At 35.0% G+C, this 12,158-nt stretch overlaps 1 protein-coding gene across 1 annotated transcript; it reads right to left on the bottom strand.

Moving 5' to 3' along the window:
* Positions 1 to 2,935: 2,935 nt before the first annotated feature.
* ODAM (odontogenic, ameloblast associated) lies at positions 2,936 to 11,327 on the bottom strand. The gene is made up of 10 exons (XM_045184569.2): positions 11,266 to 11,327; positions 11,149 to 11,190; positions 10,562 to 10,609; positions 9,494 to 9,721; positions 8,981 to 9,028; positions 6,107 to 6,211; positions 5,149 to 5,196; positions 3,984 to 4,055; positions 3,199 to 3,360; positions 2,936 to 2,965 (listed from the first exon to the last, which is right to left on the bottom strand). Exons 1-10 carry the CDS (start codon positions 11,314 to 11,316, stop codon positions 2,936 to 2,938), a joined length of 834 nt encoding a protein of 277 aa, XP_045040504.2. The 5' UTR covers positions 11,317 to 11,327.
* Between the last annotated feature and the right edge of the window lie 831 nt (positions 11,328 to 12,158).

Below are 12,158 nucleotides of genomic sequence, written 5' to 3'. Positions count from 1 at the left end.
AATAGATTGAATCTTGAACAGAGATTAGGGAATTATTTTTAAGTTGTCATTGAATTGGATCTGTTAAAACTATAGAGAATCATGAGGTCTTGTTACTATTGGCTGGAATAAATAAATTTACCATGCTGAGTTAAATCTTAATGTTTTAACCAAATATGTATTCTTGAAGTAACTTCTCAATATTTATCATTGCATTTTTGTGTTCTTATCCACTTTATGGTTTTATAGGTTAATATTGTACTTATATAATTCCCCTATTTTTGAAAGTATTTCTTATAACCCCTTATATTGCCAAATTCTCTTGACCTGATTAGAGCTTGATGCTTAGAGTTTTGCAGTTTTCCCTGAGTTCTGTTTCTATTCACTGTACCCTAGAATAGAATAGCTAGCTGTGTCGTCTCATCTCTCATCTTTAATCCCTGCCCACCCACTTTCATCTCCTCAGAGAGAAAAGTTGAATACTTGCTGTGTTCCAGAGTGTATTCTAAATACTTAACATGAATTACCTTGTGTAATTTTTTTTCAATGTCCTTGTGAACTCTTGGCATTTTGCAACATAATGCTCCTAAGTCAGCACTATGTTTTGTCAGATATGTTGGTGTTTGAGTCGCCGTGTCATGTCCAGTATTATCAGTTAATTATCCAGAATTATACCCATTCAACTCACCAAATTAGGGTAAAAAGATCAGGTATATGATCAAGGTAGAACAAGTGATTAATAGATTACTTTTTCTCCAGTAAGTAGCAAATTACAGAATTATAACATTACTAATGTTGAAAAAGGTATGATTCTATGAATTGTGACCAACTTTAAAGCCTAGAGCCCTACCCAGATTTGTTTGAAACCATCTAATGCATATTCATTCATTTTTCTTTTCTTATACATACACTCACACACATCAATGAACATCTATATAGAAATGTGTAGAGAATATTGAAAATCATTTTTTCTGTTTTCTCAGAATTTCAGGTAAAGGTCCAAAGCTGAGAAAATAAGCAAAAAGTACTTCCATAGTTATAAGTAAAAGAGGAAAACTTAACATTTTTCTGTGTATTTTGTATGAGTCAGATTTCTTACAGGTGTTATTTCGTGTAGTCCTTTTAGAATTTCTAAATAGTAGGTATGATTATTTCTGTTTTACACCTGAGAAAACTGAGACTCAGGCAGTATAAGTGACTTGCTGAAGGTTCAAAACCAGACTGAAATCTAAAATCTGTGCCCTATCATGTACCAGGTACTGCCTCTCCAAAGCAGCATACATCCCCCTGGGGACTTATCCTTTTGGGTGAGGACGGTCATCTCTCTCTGTAGCTGTGGCATACTGGGACTCTGCACTTCATGACATCTACCACCAAATAATGTTGATTTTAATGGAGACTCCATGCAAGGTGTCTAGCTGAATGGGCCTGGGAGAAATAATGAGATATGCTAAAATTAGGTACATCCTTTAGCTTGTCAGTCCCAACCACCACACTCAGAAATTGGATGTCAGTATATCTTTATTTCATCAATTACACCATTTTCCAGAGCCACCTCTTATTAATACCATTATATAGTTTACTTAGTGATATTAGCTTTACTCTCATTGTTACTTTACATATTATGCAATGATAGAATATTTGAAAAGAAATATAATTGTATAAAGACATGACTTATTAAATAATTGTATTATTTTTCTATGACATCTATGACTTATCTAAAGTGTAAAACTTAAGTAAAAAGAAATTCAGAGAAGAGCAAAGATATTTTGCATATATCAGAGAGCTTATATTAGCAGCAAGGAAGCAAATAGCCTAAAGTGATATTTGAGGCATTGCCGTGTCTTCTTTCCTGAAAAATAAGAGAGAAGAATGTTTTAGTATCATTAGACTGTTCTGTATAAAATTTCCTAGATATTTTCTGAATTGTTTAATAAAAGAAGGGTATGGGACTAGACAGAACATGTACAAATGACCCATGGAGATGGACAACAGTGTGGGAATTGACTGTGGGAGCAGGTGGTGGGATGGGCAGAGGAGGGCAAAGGGGGGAAATTGGGACAACTGTAATAGAATAACAACAAAAACGATTTAAAAATAAATGGAAAACTTTATGTTTTCTGGCATTACGGCCATGTAGAGTTAAGGTCACACTATACTGAAATCCCTTTAATATTTCCGATTAAATAACTTTAACTTGTATTATATAAAACATTATATAACAAAAGAAACTTTTCTAAAAAAGTACTAATACTATTCATTTCTGGTTGTATTATTATAGACTTTTTTATCCAAAGAATGCTCAATATTCATTTTCATAGAAGGAAGAATCAGAAGAAACTTATAGGCAGCAGGGAAGAGATTAAAAAAAAGCAAGCTTGCCTCTTAGTTTTCCCTCCAGTCCAAATTGTTTGCTTTTTAGGGTGTATTTTTTACTTCTTGGTGCCACGCCAGCCTGTCCTATCAAATACTCACTATCCTCACAGCCAGCCAAGTGTATTAGAACAAGTAATTAAGGTTATATTTTATATGAAAACCATGATATTTTAATTATCTCTGAAACTATTTCATCTAATCTAATACAGATTGGCTGATATCATTACAACTTGTAGCTTGCAAAGCAAAGTCTTGATTTGGGAAAATTGACTCTGTCAATAGTGTCTATAGAATGACTTGTATTTGGACCCAGTATATTTACTATTTGTGTTTTCAGAGTATATACCAAGTTTATAGCAAAGGCATAGATGATGCTCAAAAATTTATTGAGATTTAAAAATTGTTAAATTCCTATAACTGTTATTAACTTTGTAGGGATATATAACTTTTTTTTGTAAGACCTCTTCATTTGTTTCTCTGACAGATTTGTTCCCCTCTTTAATCTAGGATATGTCATGGTACTTAGTGCAGGCCTCTTGGCAAATACCTACCAAAAACTCTGAATAATTAGGACACCATCTTATGGTTCCTTTAGGTTACCAGTCTTGGCCTAGTGAGAAAGAAAGACATTCATAAGAAGTTCTTATAAATCAAAATTAAATTATATTCTGATTAATTATTAATAAGCAATTATAGGCCTCCTCATTCAAGGTCAAGACCATATATTTTACTGTATCAATCCATTTTCATAACTAGGTCTTATAAAAATTAAACACTAATCTTATCTTTATATTTTCTATTAGACAACAATGTCTTATTAAAATGAATATTTGATTACTCTACCTTCTCTTCCATGAGCTCTGGAGTACTAGTTGGGTCTATAGCAGAAGCAAAAATATTTGTTGTGCTGGGTTTTTGGGAAGTTGAAGGAATGAAAATTCCTCCACTGGCATGCCTAAAATTTATTATTTCTTTTTGTAAATATGGCATCACTCCTCCTTCTGGCTATAGAGAATGAGAAAGAAAACAAAGTGGTTTCAGGTTCAAGAATAAGGTCAAAATCAGGAAGAATATAAAGAAACAGGATTGAGATGCAGGGCAAAGAATTAATTTAAGAAGTAAATGTCTTGAATATTTTCTAGATACAATATATCTGTTAGAAATACTATGCTAATGTGGATGTCTTCTAATACCTAATTTTAAATGAGTGTATGTAGGAGAGTATCTGACACATGGTAGTCCCTCAATAAATATTTGAGGAACTGAGTAAATTGAATCTTGAGTGGCATAAGATGTAACAATGGGGTTTTCTTTTGACTTTATTTATTTGTTTTTAAAGAGGGGAAGGGAGGGAGAAAGAATGGGAGAGAAACATCAATGTGGGGTGGCCTCTTAAGCGCCCCCTACTGGGGACCTGACCCATAACCCAAGTATGTGCCCTGACTGAGAATCGAACTGGTGACCCTTTGGTTCTCAGGCGGGGACTCAATCCACTGAACGACACCAGCCAGGGCCAAGATGCAGTCATTGTTGATAGAATGCTAATAATGATTTTCATTAACATGAACAACAGCACAGGAACCTGTAGGTTGTCAGTTGCTGCTAGTGAAGTATGGTAGGGACCTTACCATCACTGCAGTTTCAGGAGCTGTGTCTAGGAAGGTTTCAAAGGCTAGTTGCTGCTGTCCTCCTGGTATAACCTCAAAAATTGGAAAGTTTACAAAAGTCTGAATTATTAACCTCTACAATATGTTGTTTTGCATTCAAGGCAGTTAAACACTTCCCAACTTCTTAAATTAGTTTCTTAAAAACAAAAATAATCATTTAGGTTTGAGAAAGAGAAAAGCAGCTTCGGACACTGGGAAACTGGACTGACACAATAGCTCTGCTTATGTTCTCAGGAGCTCCTTGGCTGCCACTCTCTGCTGGGCCTGGGTGTTCTCTTGAACATTAAAAACCCTACAGAGAATCCACATTAGACAGGTTTGCCTCTGAACACAAGGAAGTACAATAACAACAACAACAACAACAACATCACTTTGTAATCTGTCTAAAGCAAGATCACAGTGTGAGACATGAAAATATCATCCTCATATTCTGGCTAATCTGAGTAACTCTTGCTTTTTTACCGATCACAACCTTGCGTTGCTCCATTACTACCTTTGAAGTAAGAATCATTGTTACTCAATTATAGAACCAGGGTGAACTATCACTCTTTGAACTCTCCCCCAAATCACCTGACACAACCCTAGGTGCTGTAATGCCTTTCTATTAAGACACCCCACAGTTCCCCATGGTGTGTGTCCTCCCTCGTTTCAATAATAAATAAATCCAACTTTGTTCAACTAGGGAACAAATATGTTCCTGGTGGTTTTTGGCTGAAGGGCACTGATATATTTAATAAGTTCTGAAGTAAGTAGTTTCAAAAATACCATATCATCTCATCTATAAGTGGAACCTAATCAACAAAACAAACAAGCAAGCAAAATACAACCAGAGGCACTGAAATAAAGAACAAACTGACAGTTACCAGAGAGGAGGGGGGAGGGATAATAGGGGATGACAGGAGAAGGGCCATCAAGAAACATGTATGAAGGACACATGGACAAATCCAAAGGGGGTAGGATTGAGTGTGGGAGGTGGGGATGGGTGGGGCAGAGGGGTGTGATGGGGTGAAAATGGAGACAATTGTACTTGAACAACAATAAAAAAGTAAATAAGTAAAAATAAAATAAAGTAGAACTGGAAAAAAGTTAGTTTTGTTTTTACATGGAAAGGTATGCATTTACTTACAGGTTCTGCTTGTTGGGGAATATTTCCAAATTCAGTATAGAATGGCATCTGTCAGATTTTTGAAAAAATGCATTAGATTTTCCCTGGTGATTTTTGTCATAATTTTGTGATAAATGCTTAAATAAAATTATATTTTTTATATTATACTAAATGTTTTTTGAAAGTTCATATGTTTTAGGCAGTAAAATTTTTTGTTAAATTACTAAGCATCCTTTTAACATCATATAATTTCTAGGTTAAAACTCTTCCTTTCTCTTTAAGATGGCAATTGGCATTACTACTACTAGTCATTTAAAGCATAAATTTCAGTGTTCTTTGATTTGGATGGCAAATTTTATAGTGGTGATAAACTATTACCTTTTTTTCCATTTTAAGTAAAATAAATCTACTTATTATGACCCACCTGAATTTACATTAGAATTCTAAAAAAATATTACAGGTTCACAAAGTTTAACGCAAGGTTATCTAATTGTATCTCAAGATCTGGTGATCATAGGTAACTTTCATCAATGTACTATTTGTATTTTAAATAATAATCACACATATATACATATATACACATACATATACATACATACATATACATATATACATACATACATAAACATCAATGTGTATATATATATATGTATATATATATGACAAGAAGGATGCTGGTAGATTTTTTTCCCATCCATTTTTTTTAAAGTTAGAAAACTTCAATTTTTAAGACAATTTAGCTTTAGACCTCTGATTTTACTAAGTCCACTCACTGATTCATTCTTTTAAAATCCAGCCTTAGAACATTTCCAAATTAGTCATATGTTAGGAGAAAGCACTATAATCTTTTATGACCATCTGTTCAAGCTGTTGAGTTTTTGCACTAAATAAACTCAGATATTTTTTTCTCTGAAAATTTATCTTATCCTCTCTTTTCTCAGGTGGATCTAGCCAGATTAAAATCAAACACTTGCAGTACCTGCTCCTCAAATTTCTGCTGTCCTGTTTGTGGAGGTGGCTGTGTGACAGTTTGCTGAGGTGGTTCCTGGGGCAGGAGCATGTAAACCGGATAGTACTGAAGCATCTATTTGTAAACAGAAATGCAGATAAGAGCTTCCTTTGAATCAGCATAGGCATTTAAAAAAAATCTAATGTCAATATTAGCTTAAATCTGATATATATATATATCAGATTTAATAAATCTGATATATGATATAAATATCAGATTTATTAAATCTGAATATCAGATCTATATATCAGATATCTGATTATATATATATATATATATATATATATATAAACTTTGTGAGCAACGACAACAAAACACATAAACATTCCTTCGCAAACTTTATAAAGAATGTGTATTGCACATGTTACTGGAATGGACTTTGTTTCAAGGCTGGTTGGTCAAATACATTTAGGAAATAGTGTGGTCAACTGAATAACAGGTTTTTAAAAGGGATGTCTTGGACTTCATACACAAAATTTAGACTTTATATACAAATTACCTTGCAAATATCTAAGAAGAGAATAGCCTATATAGCATTTCCATTATATTTTTTGAGAATCATCATTCTTCAGAACATGGTATGAGCACTTCTACCATAATGAGTACAGTATCTAGAATATATTGCCTTTGGTAACTGACATTTTATTAAAACAATCTATATGCATTTTAGAATATTCTGAGAATCTAAAGACAAGGAGGACATAAAGTCATCTGCAACTTTACCATCTACATCATCATGTATTGCTTCCACTTAACTCTATACATGCATATGTTCTATAAAAATCGGGCTCATAGTACATACATAGAGTTTTATTTGCTGTTTTCTTTCCTTACATAATTAAATTAGACTAGATTAGATATAAGAGTTAAAAAAAACAGCTGTGGTTTGAGAAGTATATTTTGTGCAATGATTCTTTATCCTGGCTAAGAATCAAAATCACCTACTGAGCATTTTAGCAGATAATCATACTTGGGAACTACTCACGGGGTTTTGATTCATAAGATATGGGCAGGGTCCAGGCATTTGTAATTTTCAAAATAACCACCAGAGAATTTAATGCAAAGCCAGGGTGGAGAACCACTGGTTTAGTGGTTAAAAGAAGGGTGAAAAATTTTATTTTAACTCAGCTATTTACTTCCATTACAATTAAAAATTTAATCTCATTATGACTTATTTTTGTGATCTTTAAAATGAAGTAATTCCACATGCCATGTATTTAACTCTCTAAATGCTATGATATGCAATGAGATAATGTCTAGAAGTAACTTTTGTTTTGTTTTGGGGTGGGACAAAATTACATAATTATGATTACAGTAGAGTCAATCAGTGTAATAGAGTAGTGAATGCTCAGTCCTCTACTGGTGAATAATGTAATTTATTTATATCTGAATTTCTTTGAACCCAGGGTATTATAAAATTAATTAGCCTAATCTTGAGAGGATTTTCCATATTACTCTAATGATTCTTCTAATTTATATTCATATTTTTAAGAAATATCAATCATTTGACTGTAATATGGACTTAAATTTAAAATATACCGGAACCTGAAAATGTTTAGACCAGAACTTGATAACCATCAAATGTGGCCAAGTGTTTCTTATCTCAAAGCATATCATATATTTTATCAATTTAATGCATCTCACTCTGTGTTGGGAACTGCCCTGCCTGGTTTCAGAAGCTATAACCCCCCATGGTTAAGGCTGAGTCAGAGTTGGGACCATAAGCCACTAAGGAGACAAAGCTTCTCTCCCTGGCAGGTATGCTACCTCTGCCCACTTCACCCTGCTTGGCCCTGAGCTTGACCAGTTAGCCAAGGATGGGTAAGAATCCTCAAGGGAGGATCAACCTAAGACAGGCTCTGGTCGCCAGGGATAAGCTTGCAGGGAAGGACTTGGGGGGCTGTGGAAAAAGGGGGTGATGGACCCTCGCCCCTCGGCTTTGAAATAACCTGAGTCCTCATTCTGTCTGCAAGAAGTCTCCTAATCTCTTGGCTGCTTTACTTCCCTTGCCTGACTTAAGCCTGAAGCAGTAATAGAGGGCAGTGCAGTCCTGTGCTGGGAGGGGCGGATTCCCTGGGGAATCAGGACTAACAAAAATACATACATTCCTGTGAAACCTACTTAATTTGTACCCTAAGCTTAAAAGATAAGGGTCCAGACCTGAGATGAGTCTGGCACCTAAAGTTTTATAGCCCTCTAACTAATTGGCTGTAACTCAGAATAAGCCCTCAGAGTTCTCTGTAAATCCTGTATTGTTTAACCCTTACTGGCTGACAATGATTGATGAGCTTTATCTGCATTCCTGTGCGAATGAACCTAATAAAAGCCCATGGAGGGAAAGGCTCGGGGCCCTTCTCCGTTGAGAGATCGGCCACCTCTCCTCCCCAAGCAGGTCATGTCTTGGTAGACTTATTCTTCATCCATGGCGGATGGGGGGGGGGCTGCGTTAAAGCCCCCCGACAGCTCTGGAAAAAAAATTTAGAGTTGGGCAAAATCTGCCCATGGTATTTCTTTTGAATTATTCCCAAATGCCAGCACTTTAGATGCAGAGAGGACATAACCTAAGGCTTAGCGAGCTCCTTTATTCCCAGCATGGTAATGCCCTGGGAACTCAGGAGTCCTGCGGACTCTCCCTAGTTGGTCTTTTTTCAGGAGTTATTAAGTGAACCTGCCTTTAACAAACTGATGCGAGCCTAGCAATAGCAGTATCCAAACAGTAATGCCAATGGATTTTTATAGCCCTGCTACAGGAGTCAGAGCTACAAATATAAAAGAAAGCATTCATTCAATGGCAAGTGTTAGTAGCCCTCTCTCTATAGGAATGATGATATCCTATTTATTTACCTGTGCTTGCTCTTGAGGCATTTTAAAGGAGAACACATAAGGTATTGCCTGCCAAAAAAAGAATCATAAAAAAGTTTTACTTGACTTTTTTTTTTCTTCTTTGCAAGACGACTCCCAACCAACTGAGCCACACTGGTCAGGGCTTGACTTTTCAATTTAAAATTCCAGAGCTGTTTTTCTTAAAGCTAGTCATATAAAGTTATATATTAGCAGACTTCTGTGGCAACAAAAGGTCATCTATTGTATGCACTATCATTAATGCAAATTATATTTCCCTAAAGATGTTTTAATATTTTTATTTTGTGGCTATGATCCTACAATAGCTGGATTAAGTGGTATTTTTAATGTTAGAAATCAGAAAATATAAGGAACTTCCAGCGATGGTAGAAACATATTATGAGGAAGAATTCTTGCTTAATAACTCCTGTCTTATTTTGAAGCTGATTTATATTCATTTTCACATTCAACACATATCATCTCTCCTCAGAATCAGATGGAAGAGGCCCAACTTACGTGGTAAGGGCCCTGCTGGGTCCGCACTGGTGTTTGAGGCTGTGAGGGGTCCAGTTGTCCCACTTGGTTTCCCTGGGGAAAACTGACCTGTCCTGGGAAAGTTATCTGATTTGGGAGCAGTCTAACAAACTGGTCTAGAGTTGATACAGAGAATGGGGCAAGCCCTGGAATTTGAGCCTGCTGTTGTAGAATCCCAGAGAAAGGAGGAATCCATGAATTAAATGGGCTCTGGAAGAACACAAATGAAAGAAAGATTCCTGTTAAAGGTGAGATCACAAGGTGAAAGTGACCAGAGGGGAGAGGGGAGGGGATTATAGGGGAAAAGGGTGAAATGAAGGGTTTGCAGGAACCATTATAAAGGACACGTGGACAATAACAAGGGGGAGGGGTAGAAACAGGGGAGGGAGGTGGGGAGGGCTGGGGGGAAAAGGCAGAACACTGTACTTGAACAATAAAAAATGTTAAAAAAATAATAAAATAAAATTGAACAATAAAAAAAGAAAGAAAGAAAGCTTTCCTCTTTCATTTCAGAAACCATTGAAATCAGTCCTGAGCAAGTAAACAGTTTCTATATTTTCACTGCTGCATTCATTATGAAAAAAAGATAGCATCTTAGCACATTATGAGCCATGCAAATGGCATGAACAATGCTAAATTCCCAAAGACCATGAGAAATATGGGGCAGAATGAGGTCAACAAAGAGTATAGTTTCTGCAGTTGCCAAACTGGATTCAAATCTTTTTTGTTTTTTAGCCAGTTAGCTGAGTATGATTTTATGTAAAATAGTTAACTATCTTGCAGTTGTGAGAATCTCTGTCTGGATTGCACCAGACAGAGATTCCTAATGAATAAATGCTAATTAATTCTTAATAAGTAAATGCTAATAAGATTACAGTTTTTACTTTAGTGTTCAAACATATGGTCACTAAAATAATGGGACAAATTCATAACTTTAAAAATTGAGATTTCAGAAATGTAATAAGAAAACATTTTGTTCTTATAAAAGTGGCATAATAAGAAATGAGCAGTAGAAAAATATTCTTAAAATAATTATTAAGGTAGAGGTACCTGAAGCTGTAGTGCCTGAAGCTGAGGATTATTAAGATTCAGAAGTAACTAGAAAAGGAAAGATAATATAAAAACAAGGTTACTGTATGGTACAATTATTAAGAACCATGTTTATTACAAAGATAGCACAAGTCAGAGCTGACTAATCTTAGTTTCCTGTTAGGAGTGAGATGTTTTCTCACTAAGTTTATACTAAATTGCAGTGATTAGAGGTTGGGATTTAACTACCTCTCCCCTGCTGTGAATGAGCGTGTACAACTCAAGCCCATTCCTGGTTTAGTTAGTCATTTTATGCTCTTAAATACCTGTATACACCTGTATTAGGTGCTATTAAAACAAAATGATACACAAGATGTTTTCATTGCTTTTAAAAAATTTACAAGCAAACAAGGTAAAATACTATTCTAGAAATAATCTGGTATACAGAAGAAACATGAACATTGGAAATGAATTTAGATGCAAGAGCACTGAAGACACAAAGAATCTATTGCTCCTAACTACGTTTTGAAATTTTTGCTTTTATCTCTACCTCACTATGTTTTAAAAAAACAATGAACAAAAAGGAGGAGATTTTTCTGAGTACTGACCTCATTGCTGTTGCTTGCAGACAAAATTCGCTGTGGGATAAGCTAAAAAAATGGGTAAAAAAAAGATTTGTTAAAAGTTTTACACACTGCTATCGGTTGTACTATGAAATCACTTACCGGAGCTGACATTGTGGCTCCCAGTAGCCCAAAAAGAATTATCATTTTCATTTTCAGATAAAATATCTAGGAAAAATAATTGTGAAATTTAGCTTTAAAAAGACTATATAAAAATCATGAAAATAATTTGTTGGTATTATTCAATCAGGAGAGAAGCTAGGTAAATTTTACAATATTTTTTTATATATTACAGTTTAAAATACAATACGAATTATTCTTTTCTCTGAGTAGAGAGACAAACCAAAATTGTTTGCCTTTTAACTTGACCAATGACTCCATCAGTGGCTCATGATGTAGCTGATTGAGTTACAAACATGACGGCATCACGTTTTGTGCTGCTCTGCACTGAAAGGAGTGAGTCCTTCTGACCCTGGGAGTCCCCGTGCCTGGGTCCTTATGATGAAAACAATGTTAATGTCTACAATGTTAATGTCTACAATGTTACTACTACAATATTTAATGTAGTAGTAAGAGCACTACAGTAAAGATCTGACAATAGCCGTTTAATTCCAAATAATTTTCATTGAAAAGTCTAATAACATTAAGTATAGATTAAAATTAAGAAACTGAGTCAATATTTTTCTAACTCGGAATAAGTTTATGAAATTAAACTGCAATATTGATTTATAGTGCAACCTGTGGAAGTGTATTATGTCTTGTCCTCTAGATGTGAAAACTTTACCCTACCTGAAATCACTGTCCTACACAGGCGATTGGGGTGACCTTGGTGGGCTATCCTGTAGGGTTGGCTGATTTTGGTTTTAATATTATGAAAGCAAAGATTTGATATCTTACCTCCCTCCTTTGCCTATGAAGAGATATCTAGGCCCATGCAAGGTCTGTGTTCTTTTTATCTTTCAGCTCTGCTGCTTGGAACATCTCTTATATTTTAG

The sequence above is a fragment of the Desmodus rotundus genome, chromosome 4 (genome assembly GCF_022682495.2).
Source record: "Desmodus rotundus isolate HL8 chromosome 4, HLdesRot8A.1, whole genome shotgun sequence".
Lineage (NCBI taxonomy): Eukaryota > Metazoa > Chordata > Mammalia > Chiroptera > Phyllostomidae > Desmodus > Desmodus rotundus.
Note: the sequence above shows the minus strand (reverse complement) of the source record. Positions and strands in the feature narration are given on the sequence as shown.